The sequence below is a fragment of the Hypomesus nipponensis genome, chromosome 8 (genome assembly GCF_054491055.1).
Source record: "Hypomesus nipponensis isolate SF chromosome 8, ASM5449105v1, whole genome shotgun sequence".
Taxonomy (NCBI): domain Eukaryota; kingdom Metazoa; phylum Chordata; class Actinopteri; order Osmeriformes; family Osmeridae; genus Hypomesus; species Hypomesus nipponensis.
The window spans coordinates 17,002,931-17,027,737 of record NC_140368.1 but is presented as its reverse complement, the minus strand read 5'-3'; the positions used below and the strand labels follow the sequence as shown (position 1 = coordinate 17,027,737).

General features: G+C 41.4%; 1 protein-coding gene across 1 annotated transcript; it reads right to left on the bottom strand.

The window, feature by feature from the left end:
* Nucleotides 1-555: 555 nt before the first annotated feature.
* On the bottom strand, nt 556-23,876 carry csrnp1b (cysteine-serine-rich nuclear protein 1b). Its single transcript, XM_084703549.1, has 5 exons — nt 23,668-23,876; nt 7,579-7,782; nt 4,953-5,221; nt 4,101-4,403; nt 556-3,862 (listed from the first exon to the last, which is right to left on the bottom strand). The coding sequence occupies exons 2-5, from the start codon at nt 7,769-7,771 to the stop codon at nt 2,777-2,779; spliced, it is 1,851 nt and encodes a 616-aa protein (XP_084559675.1). The 5' UTR covers nt 7,772-7,782; nt 23,668-23,876; the 3' UTR covers nt 556-2,776.
* Between the last annotated feature and the right edge of the window lie 931 nt (nt 23,877-24,807).

The window sequence follows — 24,807 nt, the reverse complement described above, 5'->3', positions numbered from 1 at the left end:
CACCGTCTTTGCCATGGAGACCAGAGGTGGATTTAAAGAAACAAAGCGAGCAACTATGCATTTATTCAATTTTACTCCCCCCTCAGTTCCAGAGCAGTTAAGTGTCAAGGACTGATGTTTTTTACTGTATCGTAGTTAGATACAGAAACAGAGTGAGGAAGTGTGACAGCTTTATATAGTACTTGGGGAGTCAGATGGCTGAGCGGTTAAGGAATCTGATTAGTAATCTGAAGGTTGCCAGATCAATTCCCGGCCAAGCAAAATGACAATGTGTCCTTGGGCAAGGCAATTCACCCTACTTGCCTCGGGGGGAATGTCCCTGTACTTACTGTAAGTCGCTCTGGGTAAGATTGTCTGCTAAATGACTAAATGTACTTGATATGTGTAATGTGAGGCCATGCTGTTATCCCTGTTCCAAAAAGACCCTTAGCATGCAGGCTTGATCAAATTGTACTAAGGGAGTTAGTTGGTAGAGATCCTTTTATTTAAAAAAAACTCAGGCATGAGAGGAGGACATGTATATTATTCCAAACAACTTCTTCAAATGATCAATCATTTAAGAAAAAGCTCTCATTTTATTTGGAGAATATTTGTCAAAACAATGAAATGAAGAGTCTTTGAATGGTCAGGAAAAGAGTGACTACGTAAAACATAAAGCAGCTTGGTTTGGTCTGAAGTACAATTCAAGCAGAAATATGTTCAACATAAAAGGCAAAAGTAAGACTTCTCTAAAAAAGTCTTAATACAACACATTAATTAATACTCATGGTCGCCATTCCTGTGCTAGAATTCATGCATATACCCAAGAATAATTTGCTGATTTACTCTTCACCCTCATGTTGGTTTTATAACATACATTTATCAGATGGCAAATGAAGGCAAAAGCGGGTAATACATTTCCAATGTGCACTATGTACTTTTATAAGTATACAATGAATTAATATTCAAATGAGACCTGCATGCATGACTCCTACAAGTTGAAGACAGGCTGCAGAAACAACCATCTAAACGATGTGATATGTACATTGGTTTCAGTGTCCCTCATCTGTCCAATCTCCATATGGAAAATATGTTCATTGAGGCAACACATACAGACATACAATTTTGAGGCATTTTGCATATTGTGATAGAAATTGCATAATATATGCAGTTTATGTCTACACAAATCTTTACATTGATTATTATCAATATAACAACCTTGACCACATCCACACCAAGATGGGTACAATCACCAATTTTCCAATTTAGTTTTAATGGCATTCTTATAAGAAATCTGTAACTGATGAGCCTATGAAAAATACTTCAAAAACCTGGACAGCAATAGTCTTCATAAGTATACATTTCTCTATGATTTATATTTTACACAGGTTTCCACAATTGAGAAGTGTGCATTATGGAACAATTTTCTTAATAAAATAATTTGTCAGAGATACAGATTAGATTTCATTCATGGAATTAGTTACAAAATTAGTGTTATTTTCTATAGTTCTAAGACAGCAACAACAATAGACCCATAATTCTTATGATTCAGAAATTAAGTAGATTCCGCAGTTTTCAGTCCCACGTCTGAAATTTAAGCACTGCTTGCTCACACTGGCAAACACGGTAGCCAGGCACAATGAGTAAATGTTAGCTTAATGACCAACGGGCAAACGGTAACCGGTAAATGCCTTCAAATAAAATTCCTCATATTAGAAGAACTAGTGAAATAAAACAAAATAATTCACCAATACATTACATTTAAATTAATAACATATATATATATATATATTTTTTTTTTATGGGGGGGGGGGGGATTGATAAGGAGATAGCACTTCCGGGTAAAACATTTCAAACCATGGTGCTCCTTCAATATGAATTATATAGGTAATCATATGAAATAAATACAATAACATTATGAATTATGAATTAAATAAATAAAAATAAACAATATATTTCAGCTTCTGTTTTGAACATCACTTTCAACTGTAATCATTTTGTGGTTTACCAATCTCATGAATAATAACCTTATCCTCTCAATTGTTGAATCCATCCCGAAGAATGAAAGGTTGGTTCTCTGGGGGCAGGGTTGAAGCAGGCATGAATTCTGCATTCAAGCAGAAAAACAAATCTTGGCTTCTCTTTGCCTGAACACACTAAATTCATTCATATTATATAACATACAGTGCCAATTTAAGAGCCGTTGGGACAATATTTGTACCTTGTCTCATGCCTTGGGGGCATTTTGAGGATGATGACTGCCCTTTAGAATCAATAGCAGAGTTGACCCCCATCTACTCAAGTCAACTGTGACAGAGCCATACACCCATGTAGGGGTCAACATTATGACTGTGTCAGTTTCAAGGTAGGCCCACTCCTAAACACATCAGTCACAATACAGCCTTTAAAAGCTACAAAAAGTCCCTGAGGTGCACATTCGACAAAGATTCCCTCTCATGACACCAACAAGGCTTATACACAACACCTTTTGAATGGAATTTTAAGTTTGGATGAAAAAGGATTTGACAGACAGTATCGCTCTTAAAATAATTTCAAAACGACCAAATTGATCTTGCATTTCCTACACGGACTCTTAACTGAAATGTAATTTCGCATCTCATTAATCCCAACACTGTTTTGCTCACATTTGGAAGGCAAGTATGGAATCGTGAAAATGATAAGCTAGAGGGAGATCCCAGCTTTGAACCGTGAACATCAAGTGACAAGTTTGTGCACTGACAGCCCTCACCCCCCCTTTTCATTTCATATTTTCAAGTACTATGAATATTATGTCGTGTTACCCTTTCACAGATTCCATAACAGAAAGCTTGAAGGCTTCCTCTAACAACTGATTGTCTGTAAAAGTAGCAGGGGGTTCTGGGACAGACTCTGACAGGCCAACCAGAGACTCCAAAAGGCAGGTCCCTGGGTCACTGGCCTGAAGGAGGCTGGGGTAACTAGGCATCTGGAAGTGAAAGAAATTGTCCATGTGTTCGTATTCTTTAAGGGAGTTGTAGAGCGAGCTCGGTCCCAGACAGGGGAAGCCATCAAAAAACTCCAGGTCTGACTCGGAGGACAAGCTCAGGTCCATGCCATAGCTGACTGACTGGTCAAAGGATGGTGAGGGTGTGCGTGGAACACTGCCACTGTTGAAGACACCATTGCCCTGGTTGGCGTTCTCGTCCAACAGTTCCAATATTGTTGCTGCCCGACTACCCATGTGATCATCTATAGAGTCTAACAGAGCAGCATCAAAGTTTTCATTCTTATCGGGGAACTCTGCCAAGCTGAAGCCTCCGAACAAGGATGTGGTTGACTGCTGCAGAGCTTGCTGCTTCTCATGGCAGTTGTTGTTGAGGCAGTTTGTCACACCCCTGCAGTTGACGGTACAGTCTTTATTGTAAGCGTTGCTGAACCTCAGAATGCAGCTTAGGCTGCTCTCATTCACGCCCAAGGGGAAGTATTCCTCTTCTGGGCTACGCTCCCCTGCCTCAGAGTCCTCGTGGGCAGAGGAGCCCGAGGACGAGTCCGTCATGTCACTGCTGCAGCTGTTCTCCCCACCTGCTGCCAGCTCTGTGCTGAAGTGGAAAGAGGTTCCGGTGGGGAGAGAAACTGTTAGGCAAGAATGATCCGCTTGAGGTGGGAACCCCAGGAGCTCGCAGCTGTTGCTGTAACCGTGGTTAGAGCAGCTATTGACCTCAAGCTTCCCTTCCACCTCCTCTTCCTCTGGTCCAGAGTGCTCCTCCAGACGTTTCTCCAGCTCGAGTTTCATGATGGTGTGGATGTAATGAGTCTGCACGCGGCTGGAGTTAAACTCTATGCGGCCTTCCGTGTTTCCGCAGCCATCCTTAGTGCAGCCACAAGGGAAAGACGAGTGGTCCATCTGAGAAAGAGAGAGAGAGAGAAGGGAGGAAAGCAAAAGTGTCAGCTGTTTTGCTTTAAAATCCAAAGTCACTTTCAACTACTGAAGCTGCTTTAAGTTTGGAACACTGCAACCGAAAGGCATGTTTAATCATAGCATGTTTTATTGAGTCAATATAGGTTTAAACTCTTTCCCCACAACCATTTGATTCATAGAATTTAAGCTGACTCAAAAAAGGTGAATGAGCGGCGTTTCTCACCTGACATTTGATACCAGCCAGGCTGCAACCGCAGGTCTCGGGCTCGCAAAAGCCCTGACAGTTGCAGCCGCAGTCTTCACGTGACACACGCAGCTCGTGCAACTGCCTCTTCTCTTCCTTGTCAATCTTCTTGATGCCAGCAGATTTTAGGAGCATATGGCGCCGCTTGGACGAGTACGGGTGCAGGAAGGAGCCATTGTCCAGGCAGGCGCCGGCTGTGCCCAGGTCAAGCTCCTCCTCTGGGATGTCGTCTACAGTCAGGTGCTCTGCCTCCTCACTCTCCTGCGTGCCATTCTTGGTCAGCTGTAAAGGGATGAGGGATTATTACAGTTATTCATTTAGCAGGCGCTTTTATCCAAAGCGACTCCCAAGAGAGAGCTTTACAAAGTGCATAGGTCACTGATTATAACACCAAGATAACCCCAAAAACATTGCAGGTAGCCAAAACATGAAGCACATATTGTGAACAACCAAAATAAGTGCCAACAAATTACAATTAAACAACATGAATCGCTATAAGTGCAAGTGTACCTGTAGAAAAGCAAGCAACAGTAAAAAATATTTCACAGCGAGAACAACAATTTAAATCAGTTCCCACTAACCAACAAGAGCAACAAGTCTCTAAGCAAGAGTCATTGTGATCCTTGAGGAAACTAACATTGGGACAAGCAAACCATTCCTAAGTACTGTTGTACTCCCTGAACAAGTGCGTCTTGAGCCTTTTCTTGAAGGTGTCTCTGATGGAGGTGGGGAGTTGATTCCACCATTATTGACAAGGCTTTGAGATCTATTCTTCTCCATTCAAACAATCAGACAGTGTAACTGGCCAGAGTTCTGCACAACCAAGCTCACCTTCAGCTTCAGCGCCTCCAGCTTCTCCTGCCTCAGGCGGTCCAGGAGCTTCTTGCGGCGTAGTACAATCTGCTCTGCAGCAAACTCTGCCAGTGTGTAGGTGCGCAGGGCGCTGTGACGCTGCACCATGCCCAGTGAGCAGCCCCCTCGGCTGGGCACGCTGACGAAGCCCTGGCAGTGCTGGAAGAAGAACACAGTCACCTGGTCAAAGGTCACGTTGGTCCCGCGCTCCCGCCGCACCCGCTTTGCATTCTTCAAGATGGATGTGGCTGATGGACAGGGAGAACCAGTGTTAGGATACCGACAACTAAGAACAAATATAGGAAAACACTCACATCCATTTTGGGGAATATAAACCCGCCTTATTTCCCCTCCGCAATTATTAAAGCTTCCTCAACTACTCAGTAGTTTCTTTCTCCTTTAATACTACTAGGTGGAACATGAATTCTCTTAACTTCTGTATAAGGTCTGCTGAACAAACTTTAGAGACACATCCTTGCACACAAGTCTTTGTGCCATTACCTATTGTACCTTCAATAAAGTGCTTAATAAATCTCCCTACTCCTAAACCTTTTATTTAATATCCCAAACAACAACTAATTTTTTGTAAACTACATTAGGATCACGAACTTTAGCAAATCAATGCTTTCAGTGAGAGCTAGCCAACAAGTGGACAGAATTCCCCCACCCCCCTCAAAGAAAACCACATGTGAATCAAAGTGGAGCTATACGTGGGGAAAGGACGAGACTGACGGATTATCCAGAATTTTATAATAAATTCCACTTCCTCTGTGACAGGTATATTCAACATGTATTATTTGTATTTCATTATTTATAAGCTTATCTTGTATGCACAGAAATAATGCTGAAGCACAGCTGCTTAATGCACTTCCCACAATGTATGTGGTAGGAAACTGGACCTGCAAACACTTCAGCCACTGTACAGCATGCGAGTGGCTGCAGTTGTATGATCAATATCATTTTGAGAAATTGTAGTTACACACACCAAATTATCCACCATAAAAACAAAAAGCTTTGGGAGTTACTGGATACACACACACACACACACACACACAGCTTGATATTTATACCATGGAGTATGTGTATGCAGGGGCGTAACTATAGGGGGTGCAGTAGGTGCGGCTGCACCTGGGCCCATGGGGTGTCGGGGCCCGTAGCCGGGCCCAAAGACATACACGTGTCACTCGACGGGCCCCCCCTCCAAGTACCGTCGCAGGACGGGCCCTCCCTCAGTACAGTGCTGTACTCCCTGGATATTCGTATGTTTAAATACACGCTGTTAATAATCTAACAGTAGAGTCATGATGGCTGAGCGGTGAGGGAGTTGGGCTAGTAATCAGAGGGTGGCCGGATCAATTCCTCGCTGCTCCAATGACGCTGTGTCCTTGGGCAAGGCACGTCACCCTACTTGCCTCGGGGGGAATGTCCCTGTACTTACTGTAAGTCGCTCTGGATAAGAGCGACTGCTAAAAGACTAAAAGAAAAATGTAAATGTAACAGGAGTGTCAAATGCTATTTATACACCTAAAAAGGCGAACTTATCACAGTCTGGGTTGTTATTATTTTTTTGTGGAAAAGTAGCAATTTATACCTAAATCATATGCTTATCCTACATGTACTACGTAAACTATCAAAAAACTATTAAAATGAAATTAATGAGATCTTAATTTCTTTGGTATTTTTGTGATCAGCAATTATGATTGCTGGGTAATATGTATGTTGTTGTCCAATGTCAAGTCTTTGTTTGATCATGTGACGATACAATACGCTATAGTTACACCAATTCAAAGTTCCCGACAACGCAGTTCATTGAGCACAGCACAACTGAATGTGTAGCAATGCCTTTTAAGCATAAGAGTGGAAGCAGGAAAAGGCAAGAGAAAAAAGAACAAGATGAGAAGGCGGCAAAGCTGCCGAAATTAGATTATTTTTTAACGAGACCATCAACTAGTCGCCAGCCCACGAAGTCCGCAACGGACGACCCCGACACGGACGTCCCCCCTGCTAGCAGCAGTGCAGCAGTTCAGATGGGATCAGTATCGCTGCCCTCAGATAGGTAACCTACGGCAGGATAACTAGGATACAAGTTGGGTAAATAGTGGTCACTACTAGGTGGATAGTAAATTATTATGTTAAGCTAGCCAATAGCCTAGCAGGGTGCTAGGGAGGCTATTCCTAGGAGGGGGAGGGGAGCCAAATGTAACAAAGTGTTTCCCCATCTATTCCAATGTGAAAAAAAAAGTTTGCATTCACTAGAGGGTGGGGGGGGGGCGTCATAATAACTTGCACCTGGGCCCGTCATTACGCCACTGTGTGTATGTGTGTCATTGCAAGAAATCTATACAGCCTGCAGCAGTTTGACATTCATGCTTGTGACATCTGTGGAGACTGCTTAATCTGACAGCCAAACACTGCTCTTCTCTCAGCACCCACACTGTCTTATGCAACAAATCTGTCTGTAAAAAAAAAAATCTGTGATGATTTCCCTCCCATGTTCCTACATGCCTTCCTCTCTACCTCTCCCTTTATCACGTTGTCTCTCTCCACATCTGTGCTGGGTGCATGCCCCCTAGTCAGACAGGCCTATGCGTGTTCCAACACTCACTGTGGAAATGTGTGGCTGGGGAGCTGGGGTTGCTGGGGGGGGAGTCCAGTGTGTCAGAGTAGCAGCTCTCGTTCTCCGAGTCCCAGCCGGAGTAGGCCGAAGAGGAGAGTGAGGATGGCGAGGAGTAGCATGGGTCCTCCTCCACCTCCTCGTACTTCCTCTTGAAAATGAGCCCACTCATGGCCGCTAGCATTGGGGAACGATCTGTGGGGACACAAAAGGCGGGAGGTATGTTAGTAGTGTGTCTAGGTCCAAGTCAAATATATACAGACAATGACCTGTAATCTGATCAATAGGTCAATTATAAACTATTTCTATAAATGATTAGATTTTCTATTGCTGTTCTTGTGAGTAAGCTGTGGCATTGGATTCTTGGGACTTGAGGGCTGCTTGGACAAGTTATACCTCAAACATAATGTTAAGTAACATGGCATTTTATTGTGTGCAGTGCCACTTATTACGTCTATTTAACACATTTTTTAGTTACTAGCTTTTTTCCTCTGTGTTTCGGTAAAGTTCATCTCGGTGAATTCTACTTCAAAAAGGTTGAGGAGGATAGCCTTTAAGAGAGAACACGATTCCCCATTGATCTGTCGCATTAGAATTTTGATATGGGTCACGAAAGTCTTGAAATTTGAGTGAGAATTTGTCGCCCGCATAGTAGGCCGCACCCATGCCTTGTCATGCCATGTCCCCCGGTTACACTGTTTTGACGTTAGCCTCAGAGTCAGACTCGGGCGCTCACTGGCAGTGTTCACAACAATTTAACTCCATTCTACACCACAAATATCAGGGAGGACTGCTTTTGGTAGATTCAAGCCTACCGAAGATAGACAGAATATTGTATTTCTTTAACCTAGTCCGTTTCATTCGTCATTTGCCTGAGAAAGCGACCTCCGTTAGACAGGCTAGTTTTAGTTGCCTGTGTAGCGCCCTCTACCCTGGTATATCCAATGGCCCGGCACCCGAGTTCCTATGTGTGCCTCTCGGCAAATGACCTAAAAATCCCCTCCTGTGTCCTATTACCTATATGTCGTATTTACCAGTGTATCTAGTCATAGATTTAGGGTGTTTTATCTTAAGGCTAATGATTACCATATACGCACCCTGTACTTAGTCCAAATAACCATCTCTTTATTCACTTCACATAAATGAATGCAATTTCACCCTGGGGTGGTTTTCCATGTAAAATAAATGCATAAACGTTTCCTTACCCCTCAACTGGATGGTTACATTGGTGTTATAAAATTTAACTAGAGCGGTTACAATTTCTGGGGAAATTGTAGGGTGTGCTTGCCTACCTGCGTTGGTTGCAGGGATCCGTAATTAAATTACATTTCTGTATATTTTATATTAAAATGCATAGCCTACTTATTATTTATAAAGATTACATAGATTTAAAAGCATATTTTTTTCTGCTCATTTACAACTCAAAATACTAAGAGTGAAGTAGAATGAAATAGTTGTCTACTCATTTCCCCTGCAAGAGGGAATGGTGATCAGTAACCTCATAGTTGAAAAAATAACGAACACATTTGGCAGACCAGTGTAAAAATTGACCTAATCTCTATGACTTAAACGTCATTGTAAGTTTTTCCCTTCTCGTAATATTTTCAGGCATTTAGCCTACTCATAATGCATTCATTTAATAATAAAGAACCCCCTTTGAAGCTTATTTTAACAACAACGTTACCAGCAGCTATCTCAGAAGGAATCGTGATTCAAATAGTACCATCTGCTAACTGAAAATATGCCCCCAAAAACTTTAATAAGCTTGACATTTATTTTGGGGAAAATCACTCATTCATAAAAATGTCAGTGGTAGCGATCATTGTCAGTAAAAAGGCAAAATGCGATATAGCCCTGCTGTGTGGAGAAGCTGCCCTGGTAAATTGTAGGCTACTACTACAGTAGACTGTCTTGGTAGCAATTGCGTTGGTTGAATTCGATTTAACGTTACTTCCGTTGTACGTTCTAGGCTGAAATGAATTAATTTTGTGAACAGATTGAAGTTTAGGCTGTGGCAATGAAGTTCAGGTTAGTAGTCACTAGTCAGATAGTTTCACCTATTGAAAGACTTTTGATTTAAGTAATGGTAGTGCCGAACATGTGCCGTTTGACTTCCTACATAGGCTACTGTACTGTAAACAGCTGTGGAGATGTTTTTTTTTTTTTTAGCTACTGTACTAGACTAGGCTACAGTACAGTGTTGCAGTGAGCTACACTGGTTTGAAACCACAGGTAATGATCATTTCACCAACAAATCGTTTACTTATAATCTAATGTCATAATAAATCCTACAACGAAAATGCAATTGTGAGGAATGTTTATTTTAACGATTGAAAACAGATGCGTCATAGACCGCTGTAGTACGTGTTGCCCGGACAACAGAGGCTAATGTCATGATGCTAATGCTTCAGTGAAATAGTAGACTACTGTTTCCGAAAGTAGATATAACTACTTCCTTATATCAGCTTATATTGTTTTTCATATCACAAAGTAACATTTGTAAATAGTTATCACCCTGTCCTATTTGCTTGTGGCGTTTCTGCAGCTCCCTTGCAGTAAAGCAGTTAGCCTAGCTATCTCCCAGAAGTTAACGAGCTTGGGCGTAGGAACAACAATAGGCTGAATGGGGATTAGAACTCATGAGCATAAGGTCACAAGTCAGTCTCTCTATCCTCTCTGCTATACATCAACTGCTGAAATGTTATGAACAGAAAGGGCAGAGTATTAGCCTTTTATAGGATATTGAAAATCTTCTTGAGTTGATCTCTTTCCAGAATCTCAGGCAATGCACAATTAACAGTAGTCATGTGGTCAGCTGGGCTGGGCAGAGCTCATGTTCAGCTACTTGCGAGAATAAATTGTGAAAGTACCACAGCCGACTCTCTGGTCTATTTAAATACACAACATGCACAATCAGGGTGACCAACAAGATTATATTAACTAACAAACAATAACATTACAAACATCTACCTGAACGAACACAACAACTGAAATCCCTCGCAAGGCTGTTGTAACCGAACTATTTTCCACAAGTCTTTGCGTTTTTGGACATGCCGCACTGCATGCTGGGTACCCAAGGGGCTGACGCTGATTATCTAGCTGTGCACCGACTGCGTGATATGAGTATTAGTTTTTGGTCAGTTTGAGACAAAGGTTAAGAAACGGTTGACATTTCAAAGTGAAATTGCATGAAATTGCACATTGTATTTCAGAATGATGTCTGCCTGTTTAACAAAACAAGTAATCAAAATTATGACAGGCCAAAAAGACTGTGCCTGGAATTGAACTTGTGACCTTGCGCTTTGCAGGACAACATCTCAACCTATTGAGCCACCCGCAGAACTGAGAAATCATGGTCAGTTTCTGTATAAAAAAAGAAAGCCGTTTCTCCTGCAGCATGGATTGCTCGATTCAGCCAAAGTTTAAACAGCTGTAATTCAATGATCTTTTGACATATCAAGGTGAAATTGCGCATGGTACTTCAGAACGATGTCATCCTGTTTAACTAAACAGATATTCAAATTTAAGACGGGCTAAATGACTGTGGCTGGATTTGATCCTACAACCGTATACTTTGCAAATCGCCGTGCCAGCCCAGTGAGCTTATCTCAGTGTTGAATATTTTTATGTTCAGTTACTGCATAAAAATAGTACGCCGTTTCTCCTGTGGTAAGCGAAAGTTGAAACAGCTCTAATTCAATCATATTTTGACATACCAAGGTGAAATTGTGTACGGTACGTCAGAGTAATGTCACCTTAAAGCCTATTAGGTTTTAAAAACCATCATTCAAAAATGACATTTGATTTAGTGACAAAAACATATTGAGTAAATGTGGACATTTACATAAATACACCCCTTTCAGCCATTTTGTACTTGATTCAATTGCCTTAAGTAACATTTTTAAATACGTCAATGATACAAATATGTTCCAAATTTCAAGTCAATTAGACCTTTGGTTCAAGAGGAGAGGAATTTTGAATGTTTTCCCAAATTATCACGGTACAGGAAAATCCATCATGGCGGACCTTATGGGTCCTTGAGGCTTTTTTGTTCCTCATGAAAAATGAGGCATGCACATCAAGTTTCAGAAGAAATGGAGCAATGGGGTGGAAATGCCATCACTCTGAAAAGTGGACATTTGGGCGTGGCCTGTGGCGCCCCCTATGGTCTGATGTGGGCCAGTCTGTGTTTGGGCCGTAGTTGTGGCATGTTGTATCAATATGCCAAATTTCAAAACTTTTTACCTATGTGTTCGAGATAAATTACAAGAATAATAATAACTAGAATTATGAGTATGACAACGTCAGGCTAGACCTGGTTGCTGCTTTAAAGCATATATTACTCATAGTGCTTAGATTAGGTTGTTTGGGGTGCCATAACTCAACATAAGTCATGGAAGATTATTTCAAATCATGCCTAGCATCAGTGGCCGTGTGTCCTAGCTTAGGTCACTGAAATAATTTGCGCAACAGGCAAGGGGTCCACCTCAATAATCAATACACTTCATTAGAGCTAACTCAGTTGTGAATCTAACACTACCATGTGTAGCTAGCTACTGTGGTGAACCTGGCTTGTGTTGCAGTGGTTTACACAGTCTTGTTAAACAGATGTGTTGTGATGGGTTCAAAAAAACACGCATTGCTATGTTTTTCAACCGGAGGATTTATCGGGAGACTAGAAACCGTTTGGTCAGAATAACAAATTACAAACTATGCCTCTGACTGGTATTGAACCTTGATTACCAGCACAACATATCAGCCAATTGAGCCATTCCCAGGCATGGAATACACAAAGTTCAATAACTGGATAATTTAAAAAAGCTGTTTCTCCAATGGCGAGCATTGTCAGATTTGGTCCAAGTTCAAACAGCTGTAATTCAGTCATATTTTGACATATCAAGGTGAAACTTTGCATGGTACTTCAGAGGCATGTCACCTTAAAGCTTATTAGGTTTGAACCATCCTTCAAAAATACATTTGATTTAGTGACACAAACATATTGAGGCAATGTGGACATTTACATAAATACACCCATTTCAGCCATTTTGTACTTGATTCAATTGCCTTAAGTAACGTTTTTAAATACGTCAATGATACATATCTGTACCAAATTTCAAGTCAATTTCACCTTTGGTTCAAGAGAAGAGGAATTTTGAAGGTTTTCCCAAATTATCACAGTACAGGAAAATCCAGCATGGCGGACCTTATGGGTTCTTGAGGCTTTTTTGTTCCTCATGAAAAATGAGGCATGCACACCAAGAAGAAGAATTGGAGCAATGGGGTGGAAATGCCATCACTTAGAAAATCGGACTTTTGGGCGTGGCCTGTTGCGCCCCCTATGGTCCGATGTGGCCCATATTTGGTGTGGGGGGACCCACTTGGATGTAGTATCAATGTGCCAAATTAGAAAATGTATGACCAGGGACTTTTTGAGATATTGGGGCGCAAGGAGAAGAAAAATAATAATAATAATACCAACAATAACACTAGGTTCCCTCCTACCGGAGGAACCTAAATATAGCTGCAAGCAGCGATGCGGGTTCCTCCGCAAAATGGCAAAATATCATAAAAATGTACATTGTAGAAGGTCAAGAGTTGGACAACAAGAGAGCAAAACTACTTCATGTAGGGCCAACTACAATAGCTGAATGGGGATTTGAACTCATGAGCATAAGGTTACAAGGCAGCCTCTCTATCCACTATGCTTCACACGAACTGTTGTGAAAGTATGAGTAGAAAGGGCAGAGTATTAGCTTTGGGACAAAGGTTAAGAAGCGGTTCACATTTCAAAGTGGAATTGCATAAAATTGCGCATGGTTTTTCATAATGATGTCATCCTGTTTAACTAAACAGATATTCAAATTTAAGACAGGCTAAAAGACTGCGGCTGGATTCAAACCTGCAACTTTATACTTTGCAGGTCACTGTCCCAGTCCATTGAGCTATTTCAGTGTCTAATATTGTCATGTTCAGTTACTGTATAAAAAAATAAGCTGTTTCTTCTGTGTTAAGAGTTGTTAGATTCAACCAAAGTTTAAACTACTCAAATTCAATCATATTTTGACATGCCAACGTGAAATTGTTGATGGTACTTCAGAGTGATGTCATTTTGAACCCAATAAGGTTTGAAAACCATCAGTCAAAATGATGTTTGATTTATTGACAAAGATATTGAGGCAATGTGAACATTAACATAAATACACCCCTTTCAGACATTTTGTATTATTTTTCTCATTCCATTTCACCCTATATAAAAATACACCTGCCCGCACACTCTCCCAATCATGCCGTTTACCTCCCTCCCAGCGCAAGTCACGCCAAAGCAGAAATGCTGTAGTGGACGCATGAGGTTTAGATGACGACCAAAAATTGCCTCTCACAGTCAAAACACATTGCTCTCAACACTGTTACCAGAATTTCTCAAAGATGGCTTGAAGACCGCTTTCCAGAACCACAGTCTACTTACGATCAAGAATAGCCTAATTGGCAAAAGGTTTATGGCACAGCCCATGAGCAACTCCTTGCGGACATTGATGTACAATAGCCGACTCTCACTTCCCATTAAACCACTCAACATGCACTCTCAGAGTGACCAACAAGATTATTTTAACTAACAAACAACAATATTAAAAAACATCTATCTGAACGAACGCAACAACTGAAAACCCTTCTATAGCTGTTGTAACCAAACTATTTTCCACAAGTTTTGGCGTTTTTTGACATGCCACACTGCATGCTGGGTACCCAAGAGCGCTGACGCTGATGATCTCACTGTGCTCCGACTGCGTGATATGACGAGATGCTAGTGACGCGCAATGGTCTCGGAGTCTCCTGAAACCGAACGCGTCTTTCTGCCTTGAAGCTGCGTGCGCATCATCATCAAGACCCCATGTATATGGCAAGATAGCATCCAAGCTAACAATTTCTCCAAATCTGACTGCAGCTTTGTATACCATATGTACCGTGTTATGGTTGTTTGAGTTAAACAACTTGCTTAATGAATTAAATGGCTGTTAAATGTCAAATCCAACTATAAATGTATAAAAGAGTTCCAATCAAATCAGATTATTTTTTTACCTAAAGGTTTAAAAGACAACCTTTGCCTAAACTGACATGCACCAACTCAGAAAACTGAGTGTCAACATCCATTTACATCCACATTTAGTCTCTATTTTTTACCCTACACTTAAGGCATAACTATGTTTAACTTAATGTCTGCACCTCTCTGTCACCAACTGTCTCTGGAGTGGGGGGTCAGGGCTTCACAAGGTCTCTACAGGTGTAAACAAGTTAAATTTAAGACTTTTTAAGACCTTTTAATAACACTTCCAATTGAAATTAAAGACCAATTTTACGACAGAAATACAAATCAAGTGGAAATATACAGTAATCTTCCCAAACACTGATGTCTGTTCAATATGAACAGTATGGTAAAATGACAACAATCAGTTGAGTTTAAGAACATTGACTAAATGTGTGTAATGTGAAAGGATAACACAAAAATGTAATTGCTGTCCTAAATTATATTTTTTATTACACAATGGTGGAGCAGAAACTAGCAATTCCATGAATCCCATGGAAACAAAGGCAAATGTGTGAGATGTACTGATGTGGATCACAAATCATCCAAGAAGCAGTACTTCTCTTGAGTGTTTTTTATTCAGATGACTAATCATTGGATTCAGGTCAAAAGTCTATAACTTGAACTGGTTTCATTACTTAAGACACTAAAAGTCAGCAGCTTGGCATGCTGGGTCATGGAAAGGATTAAAAATTTAGACTTTCATCAAAGTAAAAAATGCTGGTTTGTCCTTTTTCAACAATATCCTCAAAAAGCAGTCTGCAGAGCTACTGTGTCTGTGGGGTGACTGTCTGTCTCTGGAGGGCCAAGCAGGGCCTGCAGGCAGGCAGGGCCTGTCGGCAGGCAGGGCCTGCAGGCAGTCAGGGCAGGCCAGCTGGATGAAGCTGTCCTGGGGTCAGGGCTGAAGAGAAGCTGTCCTGATTCTGTCCAGCCAGAGGGGGGTAATCCAGCAAGGGATCAGTTTTTCTCTCAGCATCCTCTGTTGAACTCTGTTGAGCAGGCCTCTGCATGACCCTCCAGACCTGTAGAAGTGAAGAAAGAATCCATGTCAGTTGTGAAAAATGAAGCTTTTTACATCTACACTTGACATAAACTACAGTTTTGACTGTGAAATGCAGTGGCATTACTTGAGCTTGAATCCAAATGTGTTGAACTGATGGAAACCCGGCCATGCAAAGTCACTCAAAACATTTGGCTCGATTCCAGGCTCTGGCAAGAGTATTTAGCTCTAAACTGGTCAATGTACACATCTGATCAAAGACCAGCTCGACCTTTGCCTGTAAACAGTGATTCTGACTGTCAGAGACCTTTAAATAGGCTGACCGAGTGAAACTAGCCTGGCTAACGTAGGTCGCTTTATCAGGAAAATTACAAATGAAATAGGCTTGTTTTGAAAGATCCTATATACTGGCTATCTTCAGTAGACTCTTGTCTACAAAAAGCAGCCCTCCCTGACGTTTTAGGACTAGAATTTAGTGAATTACGATATCGTTTACACACTGCCAGTGAGTGAGCGAGCCGAGTCTGTCATTGAGGCTAAGTCAAAACAATGTACCCTCGGGACACAGTCTCACTCCACAAGTTTTCCACAAATCACAAAAATAAAATCGGAGCATCTGGCTACAAGCACAATTCCTACATCTCCTAAAGGCTTCCCTCCTCGAGGTTTGGTAACAAACACATTTTTGGTGTCGACCAAACTGTAAAATGGTGAACTTATGAACATGACGCGACCAAAACATGGCTGCCGCCTAAGCCTATGCTGTCTCCCTGGCGCATAGGCTTAGTACAAAGACTTTCTCGACCCAAATCAAAATTCTGAGCCGACAGGTCTGTGGGGAATTGCTTGTCCTCCTAATAGCTGCCCTCCTCTACCGTTTTGATGAATTCGCCGAGATGCTACATGATTCAGTGATTACACAGAGTGAAAAAGCTAGCTACTTTTTGAGTTTGGTTTTCCGTCACTGCAAACTCACGATCTAAAAGGTCTCAAAGTGCTCAAACCTTCACCATAATTCATTAGTAGTGTACTTTCACAAACCCAATCATTGATTCTAGCTTAAAATGTGTAAAAATAGGACTTACCGAATGTGGCTGCCTCCAACACAGCTTTCAGGTGATTCCAGTTGAAAACAACAATGGCCGCCAAAAAATAATTTATATTCATAACGGCGAGCTGTGATTGGAAGCAAAATTAAACAGGAGCTAAAGACCAAGGGTGGGGGCTTGGTCAGCACACCATTTCCAGAGAGAATGTGTGTGCGTCTCGCCAAGCTCGCGAGTGTCAAGTAGTGTGACCACCTGTCCCTCTTTGCGCTGTATCGCACATAATTTTCAATATGCAACTTGCGGAACAAGGGGTGAAAATGCTGTGCAACACAACGCAAAGCGAGACAGGTGGTTACCCTAGTGTCAAGGGGCAGGATGAGTCTGTGAGAATTTGGAGGGCACGCTGTGGAGCAGTTCAATTGAATTCAATCATATATAGACATACCAAGGTGAAATTGTTTATGGTACTTGATGTCATCTTGAACCCTATTAGGTTTGAAAAACCATGAGTCAAAATTATATTAGATTTATTGACACAAAGATATTAAGGCAATGTGGACATTTAGATAAATACACCCCTTTCAGCCATTTTGTATTGCATTTCTTATTCAATTTGACCCTTTATAAAAACATGTATTCTACACATCTGGAACAAATTTCAAGTCGATTGGGTCTATGGTTTATGAGTAGAAGGGTATAGAAGGTTGTACCATATTTGGAAAGTAAAAGAAAATTCATAAGTCTGACAATATGGGTCCATGAGGCTTTTTTGTTCCCCATGAGAAATAAGGCATGTATACCCATTTTCAGGCATTTTGGAGTAATGGGGCGCTGGGGAAATCACGTAGACTTTGGGCGTAATTTATAGCGCCACCTGTGGGCGCACATGGGCCACTAACCGTCTGGGAGTAATGAGTGACCTGTTGTATCATTGGGCCAAATTGGAAAAAATCGGGTCGAGGACTTTGAGCTATTGGGCCATTTAGCGGAGAAATATAATAAGAATAATAATGAGAATACTAACAAAAACAATAGATTTCCTCCTACCGGAGGAACCCTAATAATACCAAAAATTACAATAGGGTCCTCCTGACGGAGGAACCCCAATAACCCTAGCCGGGTTACACCTGTTTCACTAGGTCAGGCTATTTAAAGGTTTTGGACAAGTGACTATTGTGCATAGAACGTAAGTGCCTCAAAAAGTTAATGTCAAGCCCTGCATCTGACATTAAAGAACATTGTCAAGATTAATGACTGCTAGCCGTGAGCTAAGTGGCACTAAGATGAGTGCTAGCTAGCTGTTAGCCACTTAGCTAACAACTCACTACCTAGTCAGAGTAAACTACCACCAAAATCATACATTTGATTTTTTTTTAATAATAAATAGCTTTCCCCATGTTTAAATATAAGTCCTTGGTGGCCATGTGCCACACTTTCACATCATTCAACCATCCAGCCACAGCATATTGATAAACATCTGTACTCTTGAAAGCCTTCAAGCTATCCCCACTGTACGGGGAGGGGTTATGCACAAGATAAATGTTAATAGCTCTGTCATGGAAAGCCAATTGGGACAAGCCTGGGGCAGATAATAAGGAACCAAAGAAAACTGGGGGTAACAAATACGACATATCTCTGTCTCTCTTTCTCATTGAAAACAGCAGTGTGGGTGGCCATACTAGGCGAGATTGGTAGTGCATATGGCGGCGGTCTGTTTTGAAGTGATGTAGATGGCATCTATGAATACACCTGCTGTAGCTCATTGTCAGCTAGTTTCACTTCCAGCACAACATCAATGAGCTGACGAGTTAGCTCCCTCAAATGTTGCCCCTCATGTTCTTTCAATCCAACCAGCCGCAAATGTAATTGTCTATCCTTATTTTCTGCATTTTGGATGGTTCTCTCCAGCTCCTCACAGTGCTTTGCTCCTTTCTGTAATTCAGTGGCTAGCCTGGTATTTTCAGTTTCCAAGTCCATAATTCGACCGTCTGCCTCATCCAGTTTTTCATATATGGCCAGTGCTATGCTAGTTCTGGTTCTAGCCTGTACTCTCTTAACTTGGGAGGCATCCTCTTGTAGCTCTTCAAGTATACACTAACCTGAGCCATCTCATGCCTTGTTTTCTCCAAAGTAGCCCGAAGTCCGCATCCATTGCAAGACTGGGAACACGGGCTGCATCGGACCCTGTCTTGGATGTAGTGCCACTCAGACATAATAAAGAGTAGACACCGCATCGACCGCTACAGCGTACTGGCGCTGATGAGCCATGGGGCCGCCATCTTGGAAAGGTCACTCGCTCCACTCAGTGTAATCTGTTAGGCTGGAGCAATGAGCTGTCAGCGCATTTAGTTAATCATACCGAACTGATTTTCACGCAGTTTGCTTTGCTGCAAAGGGCATACATGTAGCTATGATACAGGACATGTTTATTATTTTCACAAAATACAACCAATAGTATGGTAATGTTAAATCTTACTTGTGAAAAGTAATCCCCCGAGCCCTGTTTGCGATTGTCCGCCGATTTGAGCAGGAATATGCTGCACAGTGCTGACATCTTGTTTATTCTGATGCTAAGCAACGAGGAACTTGACCTTTCCAAAATGGCGGCTGCATTTCTCGCGCCCAGCAGCCAATGCGGCGTCTACTCTTTACTAGGTCTATGGCGCCACTAGCCATGCTAGCATAGCTTATTCCTTGCTTACCTGTTCTACTCTTCGACGTATTTGCCATGAGGGGAGGGAGAAGGCGCAATCACTTGTAATACTACAATTTACACGTTGTTGTAGCTTAAAATGTAGGCTTTAATTATCAAATGTGCATGAAAATAGGAGAAGTTCAAACGGAAGGCAAGTTCTAGGCAACCATCTCCATCACTAGTCCCACGTTACTCCCCGCAAGTATAACTTAAACAATTTTTCCAGAAATAGAAATTGTAGGTTAGACTATCCCTCCCTCGTATTTATTTCCATCTCATAATTTGACATCAACTTTGGATGGTTTTTGTAGTTAGCCTATATAGTATATAGTAGAGGATAAAATAATAGGCCTACAAATGTTGTTGAATACATAGCCTACAGAAAGTTATCCTTTGTATTCTCCTTTGACTATGTGCACATCAGAATCAGAGCTAGAACAGAACATTCTTATTTTCCATCCCTAAGAAATTATTGGAATCGAAACCTAGATTCGAAAAGAAACGGTTTCGAAAACCAGAATCGGATTCGATAAATTGAAACGATACCAAACCTTATTTGGCAGTGAAATTATTTACCCCGCAAATAACAACAAAATTAACCAATACAAAAATCTGCCTTTCACAATGGCTACGTGGTAATACCTACAGTGATGCTACCATCAGGGATTGAAACAAAGAAACACCAGTTGTGCATCTCACTCTCTAACTCACCTTTAGGGTTAGTGTTCCTAAAGAGCATATGGGTAAGGTTTCTAGGTGGATCAGATTCCAGTTCTGATTTTGACAAGTTCAAAACTGACTCATACACCGAGTGTACACATACAACTCTGATCTTCCACTCGACCTGACCAAACTGCCCTAGTCTGCACGCTGAAGCCACTCAGACAGCAGGGCATGTCACAGTTGACTTTGCCCCCTCTGTGCTCTCCCTCCCTAGCTGTCCTGATAAAGAACCTACTCTGATCTGCACCAAGCCAGCTCCAACTCAGAGTGACTGGCTGAGTGAGTGTGCTCTAAATGTGATCATTAGAAATTTGGGATTGTACTCATCCATGCGGTTGCACGTCTGGATAGGCAGTCTGCCCGCCAAATATTATCCACCCTGGAAAGAGTTGTGTGTGTGTGTGTGTGTGCGTTGGTGGAAAATGTTAGAGGTCCTCTCTCATCTGGAGGACTCAAGGGAATGCTGGGAGAGGACAAAGGAGATAGAGGCCATCTGCTAAATCAAAACGGAAAGACAGGACCCCCACCCCATCCCACGGACCAATGTGTATCCCACCCCCTGCCTCTGGATACAAAAGCTGGACTGTCCAATGTAATCCGAAATTAACAAGGGAACAGACAGTCTGTCTGAAAACTGCTGTCTCCAAACTGAGGACTGAGAACCTTTGAACCTGATAACTATGTGTTGTGTGTGTTATATGTGTGTACCTCAGACAGAAACAGTCAAACCGTTTCTGAGGTTTGGAAATGTGTGCCGCAATGCACAGGAAGTGATCCTTCAGCTAATCAACAGTCTCTCACATTCGAAGCCTAGGCAAGAAATCCAGATTACCTAACCCTACTAAAATGCCCTGAATTTATGACAGCATTAAAAAAAAACATGCATTTTTGGCTCGACAGACAAAGTGGATCAAAGCGATGGAAATAAAAACATCTAAATTCTAGCTAATCTAATTGGAGGACTGTTTCAATAAAGTACAGATTTAAGAAACAAGAAATGGATGATAATTGTATCCATGGTGTATTTGGCTTGATAAAGTTAATTCACAAACCGATTGAATAACCACATGCCAAATAAGGAAGTATCAACAACAATAAGAAGAGGTCGAAGGTGAATAATACATGCAAAATGTCTGCAATGGACATTGGATACATTTGGCCCAACTGAAAGTGGCGCAATGTGAATGTGGAACTTTGGGAGCAAGATTTCTAAAATGATATGTTTGAAGTCGCGCGTGAGACGATTGGCTCCTGAACTTGCCGAAGAAATTCCAGGAGAAACACATGTTTCATACATTCTCGTGCCCTAATGGAATCGTTGTTCTCTGAAAATCTTTACATCACTCAAACCACAAAAAGGACGGGTGTTGTTGCCAAAATTTTGAATAGGTAGGCCACAATCTAGTTGTGATCAGTTTCATTGTTTAAAACATAGATTGGTAGCCTAAAATATAGGGTGAGTTCAGGTAATGTGGGACATCAGGTAAAGTGAGACAGTTATGCATTTTGATGATTTAATATGTGCAAAACCGACATCCAATCACCAGAGCTGATCTTGACTCGTAAATACAACACTTCTAGTCACTATGCAGTGGTTTTTATTTGTCTGACATCAGAGTATGAGTGATCTGGCTTGACAAGAGGTCTATACAGAATAAAATGCATCCAAAGTTCAGCGGCATATGACATTATATTTCTCAATGATAAGGCTGGCAAACAAATTTAAATGAAGTTACAGTGAGTACTATTGCAGGATATTGAAGGGATTTAACCACTGATTGAAACACACAAATGTGTAAAATAATGCTTTTTTAGAAGAAAAAAAAACTTTTATGTGACTGTCCCACATTACCTGATCATGTCATGTAATATGGGACAGCATTTTTCAGGTAAAGTGGGACATCTAGTAATGCTGTTATTATGCTAAAAAAATAATTTAATTCGACAGTTCTCAAATGTTTAATACCAATGCATCATACTGCACTTAAGTTACCAACTAAACAACTTACACTGTCATCGAACCAGTGCTTTCAGACTTGTAAGCGTGACCGCCTACGCTAGTCCAATAAAATGCTAACGCAGCGGGACTACTAGCTAGCACATAGACTGCAGATCCCTAAGGTTTACATCAGTTACACTATAGTATAAGCCTATTGTATAAGTCAAACCTCACAACTAAATGAATCTTGCCACACCATTGCACCTAGCATTGTTTTATATAAACAGATTATTATTATTTTAGCAGAATAGGCTGACAGACGATGACTGACCCACTTTACCAAACAAGCTGTCCCACATTACCTGAAAATGCTGCCTGAGTGAGAGAGGGGCTCATGGTATGTTTGAAAGTGTGTAGCTTCTAATATATTGTGTATTCCCATTTCATGCCAACATGAAAATGTTCCCTCGAACGATTTACAGAAACACCACTGGGGTGAGTTAACAATTATTTTGTAAGTTTACTGGAGCCTCTACCAAAATGTGTCCCACATGACCTGAAATCACCCTAGAGGTAAGCAATCATTCAGATTCCTTCGAATCATAAAATCTATCATAGGTACGGTGGCCCTGAAGTGCAAATCTCACCCCCTAATATGAGTACATCCCCCAAATGAAAACGCTCCCCCCGAATACAAGTCAACTCCCCCCAAATTGGATGACTATATCCAGATGACGCTGAAAAGATTTGTCATCAAAAGTGAGGATGAAGACTAGACTCTTTTAATCACTTGTGTCGTTATTTTGTGTTGAAATCAAAGCCATTTTAGCAGAACCATGTTGTCCGCTTTCTATCAAAAGTAATGAGTTGCTAGGCAACACATGAAACACAGCGTGAGAAGACTTGAGAGCTAGCTACAATTAGCCTAGAGGTAGCCTACCATTTATTTTCGTTTACAAAATGAAAAGAAGCTAAAAATTCCATATAATAAACTACTTACTAACTTCGACCGTTCGGTCATGCCGGGAAATATCAAACCTCGGGTTTGCCGTGTCAACCTCGCTATCGCGGTCGATACGTTCCAGCCTCAGTTTGATATTTCCCGGCATGACCTCACTCTCGGTTAGTAAGTAGTTAGTATCATAAATCTATAACCCGACAAATGGACTTGATAGACTACACCATTATTCTTAAATAAATAAATTGGTTGAACAAATCTGACCTCAGTCAACGCAACACAAACCACAAACAGTGTGGCCTATATTGGCTAGGCTACTCGTAACAAATGAATTGAACTAAGCTATAAAAAAGGCAAGTTAAAATGATCATCAAATAATTGGAATTAACAGTTATTCAAATAAAAGACAACGATAGAATAGGCATACGCTACATATTTCACACGACACACCAAGACAACGTAGCCAAAGATAACAAACCATTGCAGCCCCTGTTTAACATAGCCAAAAAAAAAAAAACGTAGTAACATAAAGACAAGAACATTCAAACTATTTGGCTTCTCTTCTCCATCCCGAGGTTTAAGAACAAACATTTGTAACAGGTTCCCAATCACCGACAACACACTAGGCTACTCACCAAGAATTTACGTATCCGATCACCATTAGTGGTATCAGCAGATCAACTATAATTCAAACGATTCAAATGTTCTGTTGACTATGCTCTTACAGACCCGCTCGCTTTTGTTAGGCTCTTGCAGCCCACGAGCACCGTACAACCGAAAGCGTTTCCCTTGTCTGTGGCAGAATGCTCAGTAGCTCAGCCTTATTCGTCAGTGGAAAACTCCCTCCCGGCGTCTGACGCAGACGGTGACAGAAGGGGAGACTGCCCACGCTGCATCCTGCCTTCCGAGCTAGCGCCAACACCGGCGAGCCAGCATCCTGAATACAATTTAGGTTACTGTATTTTTAGCTTACGGAGATGGATAGTAGATAATATAATTACTAATGTTTAAGGTTTAAGATGTTACGAGTAAGTTCTCCGTGTTCATGGATTGAAATAAATGGTTGGCCTATTATCATCAATATTGCAACAACAACAAAAATGTATACAAATAGGAATCCACAATATACTTTAAGTTTGTTTTCTTATTAATTATGAGTTGTTTTCGAAAGAAAGGGTGTAAAGATGTAAAGGGTGTCTTAACTTTCAGTAAAGACAAAAGTCTGACTCAGTTTATTGTGAATTGATGAGTCAATTCATATTGTGCAATATTCATGTGCCTCAATTAGGCTACACTGAAAACTTGTGTAGCCTGTGGAACTCGTTGTGTGAGGGCACTCAGGGTCTGTTTTGAGGTTTCTCTCCTCTTTCTCACTCTCTCCTGCTTCGGTTACGTCATTATTAGGGGCGGGGAATGGGCAGTGATTGAGACGGGCATAAATACAGGAGGCTATTGCACAAAAGTAGAATAAAAATATCCAGGATAACTGAAAAGGCGCCGCTTGACTTAGTGTGATCTGCTTATCGCAGCTTAATCGGTTGCACGTTTGCCAAGCCAGGATGAGACGGTGGAGATGATGTCAATCCAGGTGTACATAGTTGGGATAGGTCCGTGTACGTGAGTTTAATTCCTTATATCATTATAACGGAACACGCATGAATACGAAAAACGTTTGAGTTTGAGACGCATCAGTCGAGACTCTCTGCGTCTTATTCATTCCAAGGGCAGTTACAGTGAAAACTCAACGCTACATCGAACTGCTAACCAGCTATCGA